The sequence below is a fragment of the Aspergillus nidulans genome, chromosome VII (genome assembly GCF_000011425.1).
Source record: "Aspergillus nidulans FGSC A4 chromosome VII".
NCBI classification, from domain to species: domain Eukaryota; kingdom Fungi; phylum Ascomycota; class Eurotiomycetes; order Eurotiales; family Aspergillaceae; genus Aspergillus; species Aspergillus nidulans.
Window position 1 is genome coordinate 70,727 of NC_066263.1, and position 19,578 is coordinate 90,304.

Consider the following 19,578-nt stretch of genomic DNA (forward strand, 5'->3'; position numbering starts at 1 on the left):
AGAATATGATCTATAGCAAGTTATCTAGAAGTCAAAGCCTTCTGCGGCCTCTGTATCCTCTCGTCTGCAATTTCAGTGGCCGGTAACAGCGTCAGGTGTATATCACTCGTATTTCCATCTCCATCCCTCTCATCTTCCCTGGCGCCCCAAGCAATGGCTGAGAAGGAAACCGGATTATTGGGGTTCGTATGTGCATATGCACTCGGCTGTATTGCGCCCCGCTGCGAGCGCGAACGGGACGCGCCAAACTCAGTATTACTGCGACTGTTAATGGTGCGATACAGATACGACCGTTTTGCCAACGAGCCAAAGCACTGCGGTAGAACCCTCTTCAAGAGTGCTGCGATAGCTGGCATGCAGATGCAGATGACGCCCACACCGGACTCAATGACACCGAAGTAGGAGAGCTCGCCGCCATTGTCTGCAATGTAGAATTATGCTTTAGTGATTTCTGTGAAACGATATGGACGAGAAGGACATACAGGTGATATTGTACGCCGTGATAGAGTGAAAGAGGTGTGTGATTCGGAGGATATCTGCAACGATAATCCTACACCCATAAGCCTTTGAATAAGTGGGGGAGAATAAAAACTCACAGCACGCCCATCGAGAACATACTTAGCACCCTGATCTTCTTCTGCAGGGGCAAATTCAGTCTCGCCAGCAATGGCAACGGCAGAACCATAACCACCACATCGAGTGCGATATTGACAGGAGGTATGACCTTGAAGGCTGCCTTACTGACACAGTACCCGGTCGAAACGCCATCAAACCGAGTCCAGAAATACGACGGCGGCATGCAGTCGAGTATACTGGTCACCACGGACCCGACTCCATAAGCAGAGCACAAGAAGATCATTGTGTATGCGATGCGCTTGAATGTGTCTGTTGTGAAGATGCGGAGGTAGAAGAAGAGGATGGAGAGTTTTGCGAGGGAGACAGAGAGATAGAAGGCTATGATGCCGGCGTAGAAGAGCTGGCAAAGGGTACTGTTGTTAGTGAAGAGGATAAAGATGGGTTGGAGGTTAGCATCTACCTTCATCTGCAGGATAATTTGTTCAGCCTGGAGCGCCCACATGTCTGTTCCCCAGCCTAGGTTTGCTCCTGATTGTCTTGTCAGATAGGCTGCTGGACAGACATCTAAACGAAGACATACCCTGGATCATAAGGATCATGTCCACCAACGCCGTGCACTATACTCGGTCAGATACAATGTAGGTCCCATATTGTCGCACCGAGAGCAACTGCACATATGTACCAATTCCAATCCCATCATCAATACCAAATGAAGCAGACAGCGGCGGTCGTGCCATGAGTCTGAGACCCAGGGCTAAAGTCGTCAAGACAATGAAGATCCATCCGACGGCCAGCTGGGTGGATTTGCGGTTCCGTGGGGGTATTTCGCAGACAGTGCTTGTCACACCCATTGCGTCTGGCTTGCAGATTCTCGTCAGTATAGAAGGGAAAAGCGGATGAGAAACGTGAGTGGAGCATTACAGAGGTACTCGCGTAGTTCACAGTGGTCCTCGAAGCAGGAGTTTATGCTGCCATACATGGCTGTGCAGACTGCATTTTCTAAGCCGGTGCAGTTGTCAAATGACGTCGGAAGACAATTTTTCTGTCGATAATCAGCCTAGAACCAAGGACCACGGCATAATAAAGACGCCATGAAAAATCATACAGCGCATTTGGGCAACTGGACAAGTGCCTCGCATGCCCCATCGGCCAACGTAACAGCCGATGACGAGACTAAGGCCAGCAGGTACAACCGAAACATCCACATTCTAGTTATCTCTCTAAGGCCAAGACAATATGCACTGTCCTGGAGGGTGGCTTCCTTCAGTTTCGAGAAGGGGATCCTGGTCTGGTTATACGTCGCCTCGGGAAATGGCGAGCATGTGGGAGGCTAACGGCCTTGCAGTGATCGCACATCAAAAGCGCTCCTGCTGGTGTCTGGACCAGTCAAATGCCCTGAAACAACGATCAGTCAAATGCTAACGCTAGCCTCATCCGCTAAGTTTAAACGGCTACGAATCGCAGCGGGGACCGGAAATTTCTTGACCTTGTCTTCCGGCAATTCGACCTAGCCGTTTCTTCAAGGGTCTACTGCTAGTGCGTCTGTCGCAGAAAAACAACAGTGGAGAGGTCGAAGTGATTGGTCTACTGTATTGATCTACGGGAATATCTAAGGCGGCTCGATATCATCCCTGGCTCGCCAATTTTTGCGGCGTGTTTCAGCCACCCCCTCACAGGAATACTATGAGAGTTGCCCTAAACAAGTACACGGGCTCCAATTACTCTCTCTCTATGAAGGCAAGTCTACTACCATAATCACCCCTGAACGAATACTGCAACCCCAGATTCATCAGCATCGACCCGGAATACGGCCCCTCTCCATCAACCCGATACAGCGCCCCGTCCTCTAAACCCTGCAATCTCACCCGTGGCAAGGAATGGTTGACCATTGGCGCCAATTGGAAGAAGAACAACACGCCCTGTGTCCGGTTCTCGGAAAGGAACAGCGCCGCTGGCCAGTTCGAATCCTCCGGTAAAGCTAACCGCCACAAGTCGCCCTTAACCACAATCGGGCTGATCTTTTCCGCTAAAGCAATCAAGCCGGGAATGTCTCTTCTTTCGGAATCGGTCAAGTGGGCTGGGTCGAGTTCTAGGCCGAAGGAGCCGCACATCATGGCGACGTGGGCGCGGAAGGTCAGCGGTGTGGTGCGGCCGGTCTGGTGATTTGGCACGGACGATATATGCCCCCCCATTGCGCTGGCCGGGTATGCAAGAGAGGTACCGAACTGGATGAAGATCCGCTCGACCGCGTCGCTGTCGTCGGATGTCCATACTTGTGGGAAGTACTGCAGGATTCCTGGGTCGAAGCGGCCCCCGCCCGATGCGCAGCCCTCCCAGATGACATTAGGAAAGCGGGTGGTGAGGACATCAAACACGCGGTAGGCGCCTAGCATATAGGCGTGGTTTGCGCATGGAGATGGTGTCTCTGCGAGGCCGCGGTTGTGGTCCCACTTGACATATGTAATGTCAGCGGCGTTTAGGATCTCCGACATCGCGCTGATAATGAACTCCTGCACCTCCGGCAGACTCATATTGAGCACAAGCTGATTGCGCTGCTCAGTGCGTGGATAATTGCCAGCATGAAGAACCCAGTCGGGGTGTTGCTGGTAGAGCGTGGATCGAGGGTTGACCATCTCTGGCTCAACCCAGATCCCGAAGCGCATGTTTCTCTGCGAATTCGCGACCTTTAACGCAGTGATCCTGTTCACTAACGGCGTCAGCCCGTCAGGGAATCTGGCCGGATTGGGGATCCAATCGCCCAAGCCGGCATCATCAGAGGTCCGCGGATGCTCGTCCCCAAACCAGCCGTCATCCATGACGAGCAGCTTGACGCCCAACGCCGCCGCCTCCTGTGCGAGACGGTACATCCGGTCCTGGTCGATATGAAAATACAGCCCCTCCCAGCTATTCAAGAGCACGGGGCGGTCTTCGGTCGCGAACTTGCTCTTCATTAGGTGTTTCCGATACAGCCCATGGAGAGAACGGGACATCCCTCCAATCCCAGTGCTGGAGTAGACAGCAACACACTCGGGCGAGTCAAATGTCTCACCAGGTTTGAGAGTCCAAGACAGTTGGCTCGGTCCGATGGAGACGCGCGTCAGCCCTTGCGAGGATTTCTCGACATTGATAGTGAAAGATCCGCTGTAGATGAGCGAGAACCCCCATGCTTCACCTTGTGATTCGGTGGTGGACGGGTGCACAAGAGCGACGAACGGGTTATGCAGATGCGAGGAGAATCCGGTTGTGCTGCCAAAACTGCAGTAGTAAGAGTCAGCATTGTCCCAGAAGAAATACCAAAAAAAAAAAAAAAAAAAAAAAAAAAAGTGCAAACGATATACTTACCTCTGTACCCCGTAGTCCACCTTGCGCCGCAGACGATGAGCCTCTCTCGCCCAGTCGCCTCGTAGTCCGATCATCTCGAGTTCGTCAAAAGGAAAATCAACACTGAGACTTGCAAGCGACTCGATTGTTACGTCACTATTGCTCTTATTCGTGATACTTGCACTGCGTACCACGGTATCATACTTCGGAAAGACCGTATACTTCAACTCCGCGGCCAAGTCGCTATATGGATCAACCAACCGTACAATTAGCGTGGTCGCATCATGAGCATCCCCAAAGACCCCTGGTAGTCCAGACGCAGAGACTTCCTTTCCTGGAACGATTTCATGCTCCCGATACCGAAACGCCGAGACTGTATGCCCTTCAGCCTGCCGGATCCTAAACGCAGGTACCCGAAAGTCTCCTCTGCCTTGATCAGGGAACTCGCGCCGTACGCGGTCTGGCATCCCTGTCCACCCATCAACGATGGGCTCAGGATCGACGGGGATAGGGCCGCTGATTGAGCCGCCGAAATGGTCGGACCGCAAGTCGGCGGAGGGCTCATCGACGTGGAACTGGTAGGAGAGTGTGGTACCGTTGAGGGCAAAAGTTGTGCCAGTGACCTGCACTGGCTCTAAGACATATCTGGCTTTGGAATTGGTCATTTTGGAGGGGATGTGGAGGTTGGCTGATCGAGACTTTGGAGAAGTAGGTATAGTGGATTTATACTGATAGGATCGCATGGTGGGCTGGCACTAACCGAAAACGACACGGGAATGGTCCGAGGGCGCATACGACAAGCATATTTATTTGCGTATATATGATTGGCATCGTATAGAATACTCAAATGAGTGCATGACGAGTCAGAACCTGTATGTGAGATGACGAAATAAAAACCGTCTAATTAAAACCCCGTTGGTTGGGCGGGGCAGACAACATGATATAAGGATATAAACCTCGTTCTATACATCTGAAGGGTAGATCATAGCAACTAGTAGCAAGCATCTAGAACAAATCTAGGAGAACGGCACCTATTATTGGCAGTACAGGTGCGGGAAGACAAGCCGCGAAGGTAGAATGTCTCACTAAGAATCCGGTTACAGCGGAGTTAAAAATCTGCCTGCTTGAGTAAGAGAGGCAGGTCAGTACTTTCAATCGTCTAGACAGAAGCTGGTCAATACGTGTTGAGACAAGGTACAATGCCAGCATGGACGGAAAACCTACCCATCAACACTCCTTGCAATAGCGATACTCGATCAAAGCCTTGTCGGCGTCGGGACTCCACGCTGACGAGATCAGACGGCCTTCGTCGAGATGAGAGTCTTAAAATGCCAGAGGAAAAAGCGTCAATGCTGATAAAGACAATTGTATGGATCCTGTGGATGCATCTTCGACAATCTGGTCCTGCTCGCGGCACTAATTGAGGGCTTCTGTTCTCGCCGCAAACCAAACCCAGCGCTTGGCTGTGGGCTGCTGTTTTATACAGCCGCGAGCTTTGTATATAAAACATGCTTAAGACAACTGACAATCCCTGCTAGTGATGGTACAACTGTACACTGACCGTACTAAATCTTGCAAATGGGCTGGTCGTCAGCGCGTTCGAGCTGCAGCCGTGGGCTACTAGACATGTCACTTTGAGTCACTTGTTTTTCTCGCCCATAAACGCCCTTACAGTTGTTTGTTCTATTGCTCTAGGCAGGCTGGTGGGTGGGCTATTCTTCTGACTGTGCGAATGCATCCTGGTTCAGGGGTTATGGTTCTCACCAATATAAGATAAAAATAGACGTATATGATTAAAGAGAGCGAGTAATAAATAAATCTCAGAAAAGCCAAAAGCAAAAAGAAGAAAAAAACAAATAGAAGAAAATAAAGTCGCGTAGTATCACGTAGCTCCCTACAGGGAGCGATTTACCCGTCTCGAAAGCAGTTATCTAAGGAACTCCTGAACTGGAAGCTCTCTTGCAAGCAAGTCCAAACAGTCCAGCTGGTTCAATGAGAGCCTTAGGCGTTTTTATAGACGACAGCTTCTCGCTGACTTTGCCGTAAAGTATTGAGAGGATTTCCCTCTAACGGTCGTGATATATTGTGGCCTGGAATAGAGATATTGACAGATTGCTTTCTCATCTGGAAGGTCATGGTTTCAATCAGCATGTGCCAACATTGGGAATTGGTAGGGTAGAAACGAGCGCAGACCGGGACCCCTGCGATGAGGAGAAAGATTGGATCAGGCACTTTTTGAGGAGATACCGGGCCTGGATGTTTGGTATTTAGAGGATGGCCCTGGAATCCCAATGGACGAAAAATTCAGAGGAACCACGGCAGTGACAGGATCCAAAGCCCGTTGTACAAAAACTGGGCTTGCCATGGCATGATTGTCACCCGGCTGAGTGTAGCCGGGTTCCACGAGCACTCGTAAGAAAGTCTGGCGCTTCACGCTGTTCTTTGGGAAGGAAACATCTAACCAAACTGCTAAAATGCGGTGTTTTACAACTCTTTCCACTCCTCATGTAACTGGACGCCGACTGCTACTGTGAGAGCACTCTTCCCTATCGAGAAAGCCATGTGGAACAAGTGTAAGGAACATGGCCTGGCTTGTGGGCCGAAGGTCAAGACCAGGTTGAGCCAGATCAGAGTTGTTGAATGAAGGTTTCAAGGTCGTTGACAAAATTCTGCAAGTTCTACATCACTTCCTGGCTTATGGATGAGTCAGTGGTTGACGGCTTGGATCCTTGGATAGTGGTATTGTATTTTACCTAGTAGGTTCATGGTGGAATCGTACAAATGCTACATTCAGAGATAGCATACTGGACCAGGCCACTATACTGATACCTGCGCTAGATCTGCTTTCTTTCAGCGCTCTGGAACAGCTATCATTTATGTTTAGATATAGTCACAGTATTTGCATATTTCCTGACCAGCCCTAACTCTCACAAGATCGGATATTTTCGAAGGCTGATAGCAATGTAGATAAGATAAACAGATAAGATTAGTGATACCTTACAGGCATCAACGCATCGACCTTCCTTTCCTGTCAATGGCCAGACCAGTGAAGAAGGTCCTTCCGTATGCAAGCACCGCGAAGACACATAAAACACATAAGACTCGAACAGAATCAGAGCGTTGCCTCTACAGATAAGCATCGTCTCAAACAAGATGGCGGACCTCTTCGTCGACCTCGTTGCGCCAAACGGTACTCACTACTCACAACCCACAGGACTCTTTATCAACAACGCCTTCGTTGCGTCCAGTGGCCAGACAATCACCTCACTCGACCCAGCGTTGGTTCACCTGCCATAATCAGTTTGAATGATGACTAACGCAAAGGTAGGACGGACAAACCGATCGCTACCGTCCATGCTGCCAGCGCCGAAGATGTCGACCGCGCAGTGATCGCAGCCAGAGCGGCTCTGGTGCACCCATCGTGGAAGAAGTTGCCGGGCACCGAGCGTGGCCAGCTCATGGCTCGTCTGGCCGATCTTATGGAGAAAAACAAAGAGCTGTTTGCGACCATAGACGCTTGGGACAACGGTAGGGCTAGCCAGTTTTACGCTTTCTCCTCTTTTCCCTCTTTTCCGTTTCTCAAGTACTCTCACTCACTGAGAAGTCAGGCAAACCGTACCACATCGCGCTCAGCGAGGATCTCGTGGAGGCGATCGGGACTATTCGATACTACAGCGGCTGGGCGGATAAGACGTTTGGACAGACAATCAGCACGACGCCAGCGAAGTTTGCATATACCATCCGACAGCCTGTTGGTGTAGTTGGCCAGATCATCCCGTGGAACTATCCTCTCTCCATGGCCTGCTGGAAGCTAGGGCCGGCGCTCGCTTGCGGGAACACGGTCGTGCTCAAGCCTGCTGAACAGACACCGCTGAGCGTCCTTGTGTTGGGCAGCCTGATCAAGGAGGCTGGCTTTCCACCCGGGGTTGTGAATATTGTGAATGGGTATGGTCGCGAAGCCGGAGCGGCTCTAGCAGGCCACCCGCTCATCGACAAAATTGCGTTTACGGGGTCGACCGTAACAGCACGCGAGATCATGAAGCTTGCTGCGGGGACTTTGAAGAACATCACCCTAGAGACTGGCGGAAAATCACCCCTTCTGGTCTTCCCTGACGCTGACCTGGAGCAAGCTGTTAAGTGGTCGCACTTTGGTATCATGTCCAACCAGGGACAGATCTGCACCGCCACTTCCCGAATCTACGTCCATCAAGATATATTCCAGCTGTTCCTGTCCAAATTCAAGGCCGCGGTTGAGACGACTTCCAAAATCGGCGACCAATGGGACGAATCTACCTTTCAGGGGCCGCAGATTACACGCGCCCAGTACGACCGGATCCTTTCCTATATCGAGACCGCGAAGAAAGGCGGTATGGCCGTAGTCACCGGCGGCTCAGCACATGCGCCTTCGAGCGAGAAGAACAAGGACGGCTATTTCATCCAACCGACTGTGTTCACCGGCACCGATGACTCGCATGCTATCGTCCGTGAAGAGGTCTTTGGCCCGGTTGTGGTGATCCTACCCTTCGCGTCCGAAGAGGAAGCCATCAGGCGTGCAAATGACACAACATACGGACTTGGGGCGGCAGTTTTCACGTGCGATCTGGAACGTGCGCATCGTGTTGCTGCTGAGATAGAAGCTGGCATGGTCTGGGTCAACAGCAGTCAGGACTGTGATCCCCGGGTGCCTTTTGGGGGCGTCAAGCAGAGCGGTATTGGGCGTGAACTGGGCGAGGCGGGCCTGGAGGCTTATACACAGGTTAAGGCCGTGCATGTGAACATGGGCAACAAGCTTTAGAACAGAACAAAGCGACGGTACGGTTCAGAAAATGGCAGTGAACATTGAACGTGCATATTACTCATGAGAATAGTGTCATAGCTGTGCCTTATATATCTCGGATCTGCTTTAGATGAGGAGCGCTTCGGACAGTGCTTTCATTCTCAAAAGACAATTTATAGACTACAAATTAATCCATGGGGCATGCCGATTTAGAATAAGAGAGAAGGCAGTACAATGCATCGGGCCTTAACCTAGACATAAGAATTTGATACGCGCCACGCCTCAACCAAAGAAGAATGCCTGCTGGACAATAATGCGTCGAGTCCACTCTTGCTTGGGAAGAGGTGTAATCTTCAGCTTCGGACGTCAGGTCCAATAACGGAGCTACGCATTGCCCACGAGATCTTTATCCAAAACAGCTCTACCGGCGTCCACAGCCCATAATGGACCAGTATTCCATATCTTGCCTGTGGCTGCTCTTGAAGCGGAACAGCTGAGGTTTGCGGTATGGGTTCAAACAGGAAGGCGATTCCGATACGATAGTTTAAACTAGCTGCAGATAACGTTGGTGCAAGTGAGCCGGGCTTGATAAATAGGGTAAAAGCCGGTAATCTTGGTCTGATACTCTGGACTTCGGTTTGGATGTCTTTGCCACAGAGTAATAGGCAGGTTCTTCCTCGATAAAGTTGCGGCGGTACCGAAGTTCCCCAGATATGTGGTTATCCATTACGAGAAAATAATTAATCTCCTCCAATCTGACAGCGGGCAAAGACAGGTCCCCGTGGAGTGTTGGCGGCCATTGGACATTCCCCAGACTGTCCCTAATATCGTGGAGTCCCCAGTATAGTTGGCAATACAGAATCAGAGAACGAGACTGGGGTAGCCACAAGGTGAACAAAGGTATAAAAACGGAACCTACTATAGTCAATGTTGAACGTATATCTCCATCAGGCGATCTAATAAATCTCCAGTGCTCGCAGAAGACCAGCGAGCTAGCAGGAGGTATATCTCTCAATCCTGGACCCATAGATAAGGAGACATGATTTGGTGCCGCTCTTGTAGCTACGCTGACTACTTCCTAAGGCTGCAGATTCCACTGCCCCCCTAGCCTACCTCTGTCCTCCCCTTTAAATCTGGCACCCTGGCGGTGCTATATCGGAACCTGTTTTCTCGCATTCCTCGTCCCTGCACAGTTTAGGGGTTCTTGCATCATATCTCATCATTCTTTTTTCGTCTGCGTCAGATACAAGCTCTTTTGCTACTCCATTTCCAGCGAATTGCCGCCTATTCGCGTTCTTCGCTGTGCCACATTCAGCAGTTCCTACACCATGCCCTTCCACGCCGACATCCCCCAATTCCAACCAACAAATGACGATATCGAGCGCACTCAAGCGGAGAAGAAGCACAAGGAAACCCCCACGATGGCCGTCGACGAGCAAAAGGCTGAGAGCGTTCCATACCGACAGGACGTCTTTGGCGACGAGGAGCACGCCGAAGTCAAGTACAAAGTCCTCAAATGGTGGTATGAATGCAACCCGGCCCTAACCCATTCATGCTCCCTACTAAGTGCTCTGTCATGATTCAGGCAATGCGGACTCCTCATGGTCGCCGAAACAATATCCCTGGGCATTCTCTCCATCCCAGCCGCAATCGCAGGTCTTGGCCTCGTCCCGGCCATCGTGATCCTTCTCGTCATGGGGCTCATTGCTTCATATACGGGCTACGTGATCGGGCAATTCAAGTGGCGGTATCCGCATGTCGTCAGCATGGCTGATGCAGGTGAGGTCCTGATGGGCCGGTTCGGGCGAGAGGTTCTCTTCGGCGGCCAGATGCTCTTCTTGATCTTCCTCATGGCCAGCCATATCTTGACATTCACAGTGGCAATGAACAGACTGACCAACCACGGGACATGTTCTCTTGTCTTTGGGGTTATTGGGCTGCTGGTTTCTCTTGTGTTTTCCCTGCCCAGGACAATGAAAAATATGTCGTGGCTGTCGCTTGCTTGTGAGTAATAGCCTACCACAATGAGATATGAGGCTAATTCTATCACTTTTATCCAGCATTTATCAGTATTTTCACAGCGGTCATGATCGCCATGGTCGCCATCGGTGTCGAGCACCCTGGAGGCCCAGTCAAAGCCACAGCCGAGACAAATCTTGTCACTGGCTTTACAGCTGCGCTGAATATCATCCTGTCATACGGTAAGACTCCTCATTCTCTTCCTGTCAGTGATATATCCGTCTAAGTCTTACAGCGAGCCATAACGCCTTCTTCAACGTCATCGCTGAGTTGAAAGAGCCCAGAGACTTCCCCAAAGCCCTCACCCTGCTGCAGTGCATTGACATTACCCTTTATCTTGTTTCCGGTGTCGTGATCTACTACTTCGCCGGGGACGACGTCAAGTCCCCAGCACTCGGCTCAATAAACCCATTGGTGTCTAAGGTTGCTTACGGGGTGGCTCTACCAACAGTAAGCCCGCCTCAGCTCTCCTTAGCACTTCCTCTAGACCTAGCTCACTGTGAACTCTACGGTAGATTATCATCGCCGGCGTGATTAACGGGCACATCGCGTGTAAGTCCATCTACACACGCGTCTTCGCCGGCACCTCCCACATGCACAAGCAGGATTTCCGGGCCGTGGGATCCTGGATCGGTATTGCGGTGGGACTTTGGGTCATCGCCTGGGTGGTTGCGACTGCGATTCCGGTTTTCAGTAACCTTCTTAGTCTTATGGTATACTCACCCTAACCCGTCTTCCGTCTGATGCAGAGACTGATAAGAGACAGACTGCGCTCTTCGCCAGCTGGTTCAGCTTCAGTCTTCCTGCTGCGTTCTGGCTGTTCATGAACCGTGGCCTGTGGTTCTCGAGCCCAAGGAAAACTGGAATCACCATCTTTAACTGCCTTGTTTTCGGGATGGGTGTTGTTATGGTATGTTTTCGTTCTCTATCTCACAAAAAGCGAATCCACAACTAATCACATATGCGCCAGTGTGCAATTGGTCTGTATGCAACGGGCAAAGCGATCCATGACGACCCCGCTGGAAAGAGCTTTTCGTGTGCGACTGACAATGCCTAAGCTACTGTCTTGTTTCTTAGTCTTTGGGTACTATCTTACTGGCTTGTATATGTGTTTCGAGTGGTAACGGAAAGTCTTCTTCGTGAGATGTATCTGTTTCAATCATCTTGGTAGACATTACCATGAGGTCGATATATTCCAGATGACCTTAAATATAAAGCCCCGAGCAATATGATAGATCTGGAAACTAGCAAACCATCCACCGGCCAAGCGTATGGAGGCATAAAAAATTGTCAAAAACATACAACAGCTGGGATTCGCATGTGGTCACCCACCATACTACTAACCAGCCGGCGTGTGGCTTAAGTACGGCTGAGCGGACGGGAAGCCCTGTTTTCCACACCCTATGGTCGTATGTGCTTGGTAAAATAAGGGAATGGGTTCATGTAGACTAAAAACTAGACTTGTTAAACCCAACCCACGAGACCCGCCTCAACCCGCCCCAACCCGCCAAGAAATGGGTTGGGTTAGACCTTCTAATTATCCATTGGGTTTTGGATATTTTTGGCTGCCCAAAGCCCGGCGGAGCAACCTCCTGGGTTGCCAAGATATCTGAATAGGTATATTACTGTATATAAATTATATTTTCTTACTTAGATAGTTTATAATACAGTATTTAAATATAGTATTTTATTAGCTATATAGATCACTGCTTATTAAAGTACCGATATAATAACTAGGTTATTCTGGGTTATTTGGGTTAGGTTAGAATTATTTGCTAAACCCATGGGTGGTTTACTGTTCAGGTAACCCACCCCAAAAACCGCGTGGGCGGATCAGCTAGGCCTGAAACCCGCCCCAACCCGTGGTTTAACAAGTCTAATCAGTATACAGCCTCGGAATTGCGGCCTCGAAGCTTAGTAAAGGAGTTCTGTCCTCATAATTTCGGGAAAGGGATCCATCAGCATACAAGTCCGGGATGTCAGAAAGGTTGATAAAGGGAGGAGGAAGATATCTGCGCTTCTATCTTTTGTTTCTTTCTCTAGGCTTGTGATACTCGTGAATACAGGACAGCCAGTAAAAAGCAATACTGCCTACGCCCGTTACAGCCTAGACTTAGTATATATTACTACTGAAAATTAACACTGCTCGGGTTTGTTGCACTTCAGTTATAATAGCAGTCAATATTGAAGGGAGAAGAATTAAAAAAAAAAAAAAAATAAAAAACATACAACAGTAGGGATTCGCATGTGGTCACCCACCATACTACTAACCTACCGGCGTGTGGCTTCAATGCGGCCACTAGTCGGGTGCCTGCCGCCCGGGTGAGAAATGGGTGAGCGCCGCTCTAGCGTCGCGCGACGCCGGGTGAGAAGGGTGAGTGTGGAATAGATGGGGTGAGAGCCAGGTGAGAGCCAGGTGAGAATCACTCTTAGCTGCACGGTCACCGCACGGACCCCTTCAGCTGAGCTTAAGTATAGCATTATTGGTTCACGTTGATCCTTTTTGAAACAGCGGCCTCTTGGCACCTGCATATACTCTCTAATTTCACCCCGAAATGGCCAAATCAGTGGCGAGGCTGACTTCAAAATGTTGCCTTGCGCCGACGCGTCGACAGAGTAACCGGATACGTATTGAAACATATTAGTCACCATGTAGCCATCAACGTGGCGTTCCATGTTAGTTCAGACCTCTCCTGAAACTGATAACCCGTTAGCTGTAGACGTACGGCTTTAGATCCGTGACCTTTTAACTAGGGATCACAGTGTTCCTCGGGGATCTATTTGATCATATATCCGAGAGCGCTAATCAGGAAGTACCGACAGCTGGCGTGATTTAAGCTGGAAGGATTCTTACTATATAGTTCAGAAGACGCAATAGGACATCATGATTATTCTCGTGAGTCTTATTTCATTACGTCCCTTCCTGAGGTTAGTCAAACACCCGTTCCCGCCATCATCATCGATGCCTCCTAATCAGTCGTCACACACTGACGATAGTTCTGAGAATGAATCCTTACAACCAGTGTTATGTGGGAGATGTCATAAACAAACTACGCCCACAGCGTGTGAAGATGGAGATCCAGGCACTCAACGAAACTGCCGCGAAACTTTCGATATCGTGGCTATCGTAACGAGGCCCATCGAAGCACAACGAGACGCTCGCCGCGGTCTTTGGACGACGTGGATTTTCTGCTGAAGTCGGGACGGGACGAGGAACGACCGTGGTCAGAAGTTGTGAAGTTATTCTCGGATAGATAGATACCCGGGAAGAAGTCCTGGTTTAATCCAAGTATACTGGGGTACTTAGAAAACCCGACTGAATAGGGTCATATTGGCCGTAGCCTAAAACGACGCAGACGCTCGAAAATATCTTCATCAAACTCCACAAGATTAGTCAATATGTAGTAGTCGGCCATTTCTTACTGGTCTTGCTTGTTTTTTACTTTGGGCAACACTGCCATTCTGAAAGTGTGCGAGCCCTCTGTACTGCGGATGGGCTTTATCCTTGGTTGCATTGAGTATATTGATCTATCGCGAGGCAAAACCTTTTCCTATATAGAAGGGCGCGATAGGGCTAAAGGTGCATGGGTGCGGGCCGAATGACACGTATTGACGCATTGCAAGAAGTTTAATAATTGGTTGCTAAACCTTGGCCCAGACCCAGGCTTTGGTTACTAGTTGTGGTTGAAGACTCCGAGCGGGAAGAGAGACACGAACTCCGTCCACTGCTTTCTATTTAATAGTGGCTTGAGGCCCTTCGAAGAAAAGTCTTAAGAGACAAACTACTCGAGCAATATTTCTAAGCTTTTTCGATAAATAGCAGAAAAGTTATAGATGTCAAAGTTCTAATGTCACAAATCTCTTGAGTTATATACAATTTCAGGAAAAAAAGGAGGTCCTGATCGAGGTATGGGGTTTCAAACAATAAGCCTGAAACTACCACTGCCAGACACTTACGCTCTTCTCTGACCAGGTCGAATGACAGCATCGCATTCTGTTTTTTCTTCCAACCGAAATGGGTTTGCCTTCGACCTAGTATATTTAAGGGCTGCCCGTCCTCACGCTCGCGCGCTAGTATTATCACGCCCGGGTATGGTGACCTCGTAGAAGGTTATCGTAATGGGTTTTTGGGCCTAGTTTATTAGCGTTGCGCGGGTCTTTCTCTAACAGTATATCCTTTGTCTTCATCTGTCAGTGTATTATCCGTCTAATCTACTATACTACTTCGAAAAGTGTTTTGTAGTGAGATATAATTTGAGATCGATTTGAAGACTTCCATTCGTGTTGATGAGGAGAAACGGCCTTTCTGTATTGATTGACTGACTGAAATACTGCCACCAAGGTTAATGGACTCAGAGACTCGAGTCAGTCCCCAAGTAGCTAGACGTGACTAGGCACCTGGCGCTAGCAGTGTATCGCCCTTAAAAAACTTTGGGTACTGGAGGACCCCATACAGACAACGCATCAGGTCCGGCTTGGACGTGAGAAACTGGCGTGTCGCAATTCACAAGGTCTCCATCGGCGTAATGTTCCTAGAGTAGTTAGCAGAATACCAAATAGCCTAAACTTCTGACGCACCACGACAAAGCGGCTGGAATCAAACCAGTAATCGAATACTTGGCTACCGAGAACGTGCTGGAACTCTTGTTAATGTCAACTTCATGACGGCGAGTATCAACGTGTGACTTACTCGTCCAACACCCCAGCAGAGTTCATGGCCTTTCGAAGCGAGATAGTCGTGTCCCAGTTGCTGAATGTCAAAATCATGGACCTCAAATGCTGCATGGGCCACGGTCAGAGGTTCCCCCGGTTTGGCCTTCTTGAAAAAGAACGCGTGGTGATCGGTATAGTCTTGACCCCGGTCAACGTGGAAAAAACAAGTGATTGGCTTTCCGTCTTTGTAAACGATGTCTGATGTTGCCAGACTCAGATTCTGCGTGTACCAGTCATACATTGCTTGGTACTGGCCCTCTGGATAAGTGACCCCATAATGACCCCAGCGATGAACTGGGGCTGGACCTGGCTTGAACCGTTGGAATCGACCCTTTCGTGGCTTCTCGTCTTCGTAGTTGACCACCAATTTTTCCAGCTTCATGGGTTCAGCTGATTTTTCACGCCATCCCCAGATGAGATGTACCTTGTGCCCAAATGGATCGGTTAGAGTAACCAGTTGACCTCCGCCAGCTTCATCTTCCAGTTGCATAATAGTGCTCGCTCCGGGGATTTGTTTAGCCTTTTCAAGCTCGGCGAACGAATCAACAACGTATGCACCCCCCCCAAAGCTGGATGTATCAGCTTTGCAAGCCACGTAGACGTACGGCTCGGCGCCATAACCTTTGAAATATATCTTTTGACCTGGTTTCTCAAAGGCAACATGTAGACCAAAGTCGAGTAGGAATTCTTTTGCTTTGTCGAGATCTGCGTGGTTGTAGACAACGAAAGCAGTCTTCAGGAGCTGAACTCGGCGGTCCGAAGGGTTGGGCATGGTTGTCGTGGAAGTGATTTTGACCTCGAACTTTGTCGTGAGATAAGAGCGATAATACAACAAATATTTCATATATTATTTCAGGAGCGAACTTATATGCTGCGTTGTTTTCGGATGGCAAGGTATGACGTCCGGTCGGATAAAGTGGTTCTGGTCCCGATGTCGGGGTGGTTCGGATGATGTGGTTTTGTCAGACACCGCAGAGGTACAAATCATGTCACTCGCGCGCAGAAAAACCTGGAATTACCCGTTTGAAACATTGCGCCTCTTCTCTCACGAATGATGAAAATGTGTCCCATCGAGATTTGCTGGACTCATCTTGTCCGCTATAGCTCGACCGCCAATGGCCCCATCAAGTATGGAGAGCCCATTCTCGGCCAAACTGGCGATATTGGCAAACTGGCCAGAGATGATCAACTGAAAGTGAAGCGACTTTTGGGCAGTGATCCATTTCTTCTGGAGAAGACTGATGTCGTTGAGACTGTCTATCGTCTCTACGGTCCCCTCGAACCAAAGGATGTGCCTATAATCCGCTGCATCGGCCTCAACTATAAAACACACAGTAAGAAGCTTCTTTTACCCCATCGAGTGGGCGATGTATTGACAAATTACAGTTCTTGAAACCGGAAGGCCGCTACCTACTTGTCCTACCGTCTTCACCAAGCCGAGCCCAGCAGTAGCCGATCATGACGCTCCGGTTCCTATTCCAAAAATTGCACAGGAGCAATGCGATTACGAGGGTGAACTCGTCATTGTCATTGGCCGTGAAGGCAAGAATATTCCAGAAGCCGAAGCTTTGAACTACGTTGCTGCTTACACTGCTGGCAATGACATTTCCGCCCGGGACTGGCAACGCGAGGCTGGAAAGGCCGGTCCTGTTCCCCAATGGACTTTCAGCAAGTCTTTTGATAACTATGCTCCCCTGGGACCCTGCCTCGTCCGACAGGATCAGCTTAATGAAGCGAGTATGCTGTCTCTACGGACCTTGGTCAACGGAGATGTTCGTCAGGAAAGCCACACGTCGGATTTGTGCTTCGGCGTTCGGAAGCTTGTTGCATTCTGTAGCCAAGGTCAAACCCTACAGAGAGGATCTTTGATCATGACTGGAACTCCGGGTGGAGTTGGGCTTTTCATGAAGCCACCTCAGTTTCTGAAGGATGGTGATGTGGTGAGCGTGGAGATAGAGTCTATCGGCACCCTGCAAAACACCATTTCCTTTGAAAATTAGAACGAGTCCAATGGAAGTGACGGTCTTTTCCCGTGTACTGAAATCCTTTGCAAATCTAACTCCTTGGCGTTTTCTCTCCTGCGGACAAGTACTTACTTTTGTAGAGAGACGGAAGGCGCCTCCGCCTTTATTTGCCTGCCCGTACGATTTGCCCCTAGTAAAGAAGGCAGGGCTTCGGTTTCTCGCACCCTCAACTGTCAACTACGCAAATCCAATATTATGGCATCCCTTGATACTTGAATACTGTGGCCCTCCCATGTAGCAAAATAAATGTCGCCCCAATTCTACTGAGGAAATAGATGATACACGTTGCAGAAATACTAGAAGATACCAGACCTCCCCGACCTCATAATTGGATTTATACGTTCAGCTTTCACAGGTTGAAATGAGAGTATTGGGTCCCGTTCAAGAAGAAATTTCTCAAGGAATGAAATGCTAGTGTATTTGCTGTTTTCCATTCTCGTGAGAGACTGATCATATATTTGGAGTTCATGACAATTCGCAACCAAAAAATTTGGAAGATTTCCTGTACACTGAAAGTAGGCCGTGATCTAGCATTCATTTCGGCATCTCCTCAAATTCAAGCCAACAGTGCCCCGTCTTCGAGCCGGCTGCAAAAACATCCGCCAGTTCCAGGGGTTCGTTGGGGTAGTCCTCCGGCAACTGAACCCGGAAACGTCTGAAGAGTGTTCCAAGGATGTACTTCAGCTCAGTGAGAGCAAGATTTGATCCAGGGCAAGACCGGCATCCGTGACCAAATGGAATCCAATTGAGCTTCATCCGGTCAGTAGCCTGGAGCCACCGTTCGGGATTCCATTTTTCAGGCTCCGGAAACACATCTGGGAGACGACCCTGATCATAGGCGGCAGTTGAGGCAATAACTCCTGGGCCGACCTTCATCCCATCGACCTCAATCCATTCCCCTAAGTGTCGCTCTAGGGGTCCTGGGATCATGGGATAGAGACGCATCGTCTCATAAATGACGCCCTCCAGGTATCGGAGCGATAACATCTTTCTCTCATCGATATTTTCCTTGTCCGGAAACGCTTCGATGAGCTCCTTTTGCAATGCCTCGAGTGCTTTGGGGTAGCGTGCAAGTTGGTCACAGGCAAATGCCGCGGTGTGTGATGTAGTAGAGCTCCCTGCCGCGAGCATTTCGACCATGTATGCCGGAATGTGCTCACTGGGGATTCTTTTCGTCGGGTCGTCTGAGTTGCTCATCGCCTGAAGCATGCTCAAAACATCCTTCTGATGGCGCTCCTCGGGCCTCGCGTGCCAACGATCAAGCGCCTCGCGTGCAGTAACATCCATGTCGTTACAATCTGCTCGCAATTGACGCATGTTCGAAGACCCTAAGAAACGAACGTAGGTGTCCAAACCAGGAATGAAGCTTTTTAGAGCATTCCAAGAGCTGAACGCATGGAAGCGACGGAGGAACACAGGCGTCTGATCGAAGCCTTTCGATAGCAAAGTGTCTTTCTCACCCCAGAGAATATCGGTGACAATGTCCAAGGCCAGCAGGCGGAAAATCACGACTCCATCAACGGCTTTGTTGTTGGACACTTTAGGCTTGAGCATGTCGCAGAACTCAGTGATATGGCAAGCCATGCTATCAACAAGAGTGTCGAGATTCCGATTTTGGAAACATTGAATAAGATTATTGCGGGTTGGTGCAGCGCTGCGGTAGTCCACAAAGCCAAGGGTTGACTTTACGCCTTTCCAGGACCCCATGCCGGCGTAGAAACGCGTCTTGATGGAGGACTTTGCGTAGATTGTCTTCATCGCAGTCTCGTCGCTCGTGTGAATCTGGTCCGGGGCAATGACCACAAGACGACCATATTTGCGAAGCAGGTCTGAGGCGTATCTTGATCGACGTCGCTGCCATGTGGCGTACAAGAGAGGAATTCTTGACACACGAGCCCACCATGGCCCAGGGACATGTCTGACAGGAGACAGCAGGAAGGCATAAAGAAACTAAAAGCCAAGTCAGAATGAACCACTTTGGAAGACGTTGATGTGAACTTACGGTGTGAATAATGCATAATACGACAAAGGCAGTGATACAGAGCAAAAGACGACTCTGCATAAAATGAACAACCTGTGCTGTAAGGGTTGGAAGTTGAGCGAAGATCATGTTGGCGGCAGCTGTGGGATTCGAATAACTTTCCACCT

At 49.6% G+C, this 19,578-nt stretch overlaps 7 protein-coding genes across 7 annotated transcripts, besides 1 other annotated feature; 3 read left to right on the top strand and 4 right to left on the bottom strand.

The window, feature by feature from the left end:
• Positions 1-19,578: part of a sequence feature (contig 1.168 1..229305(-1)) that runs on past both edges of the window.
• Positions 21-1,427, bottom strand: ANIA_09036 (uncharacterized protein; the record flags this gene model as incomplete). Its single annotated transcript, XM_677213.1, has 5 exons — positions 21-421; positions 483-550; positions 597-1,104; positions 1,157-1,193; positions 1,236-1,427. The coding sequence occupies 5 exons, from the start codon at positions 1,425-1,427 to the stop codon at positions 21-23; spliced, it is 1,206 nt and encodes a 401-aa protein (XP_682305.1).
• On the bottom strand, positions 2,295-4,562 carry ANIA_09035 (protein aglG; the record flags this gene model as incomplete). Its single annotated transcript, XM_677212.1, has 2 exons — positions 2,295-3,831; positions 3,919-4,562. The coding sequence occupies 2 exons, from the start codon at positions 4,560-4,562 to the stop codon at positions 2,295-2,297; spliced, it is 2,181 nt and encodes a 726-aa protein (XP_682304.1).
• On the top strand, positions 7,051-8,692 carry ANIA_09034 (aldehyde dehydrogenase ALDH; the record flags this gene model as incomplete). Its single annotated transcript, XM_677211.1, has 3 exons — positions 7,051-7,175; positions 7,226-7,425; positions 7,482-8,692. The coding sequence occupies 3 exons, from the start codon at positions 7,051-7,053 to the stop codon at positions 8,690-8,692; spliced, it is 1,536 nt and encodes a 511-aa protein (XP_682303.1).
• On the top strand, positions 10,003-11,836 carry ANIA_09033 (uncharacterized protein; the record flags this gene model as incomplete). Its single annotated transcript, XM_677210.1, has 7 exons — positions 10,003-10,196; positions 10,260-10,678; positions 10,735-10,875; positions 10,929-11,143; positions 11,209-11,406; positions 11,460-11,603; positions 11,771-11,836. The coding sequence occupies 7 exons, from the start codon at positions 10,003-10,005 to the stop codon at positions 11,834-11,836; spliced, it is 1,377 nt and encodes a 458-aa protein (XP_682302.1).
• On the bottom strand, positions 15,115-16,178 carry ANIA_09032 (2,4,5-trihydroxytoluene oxygenase; the record flags this gene model as incomplete). Its single annotated transcript, XM_677209.1, has 3 exons — positions 15,115-15,225; positions 15,272-15,328; positions 15,384-16,178. 3 exons carry the CDS (start codon positions 16,176-16,178, stop codon positions 15,115-15,117), a joined length of 963 nt encoding a protein of 320 aa, XP_682301.1.
• Positions 16,467-17,406, top strand: ANIA_09031 (fumarylacetoacetate hydrolase family protein; the record flags this gene model as incomplete). Its single annotated transcript, XM_677208.1, has 2 exons — positions 16,467-16,740; positions 16,793-17,406. The coding sequence occupies 2 exons, from the start codon at positions 16,467-16,469 to the stop codon at positions 17,404-17,406; spliced, it is 888 nt and encodes a 295-aa protein (XP_682300.1).
• ANIA_09030 (protein CYP683A1) lies at positions 17,965-19,540 on the bottom strand (the record flags this gene model as incomplete). Its single annotated transcript, XM_677207.1, has 2 exons — positions 17,965-19,380; positions 19,433-19,540. The coding sequence occupies 2 exons, from the start codon at positions 19,538-19,540 to the stop codon at positions 17,965-17,967; spliced, it is 1,524 nt and encodes a 507-aa protein (XP_682299.1).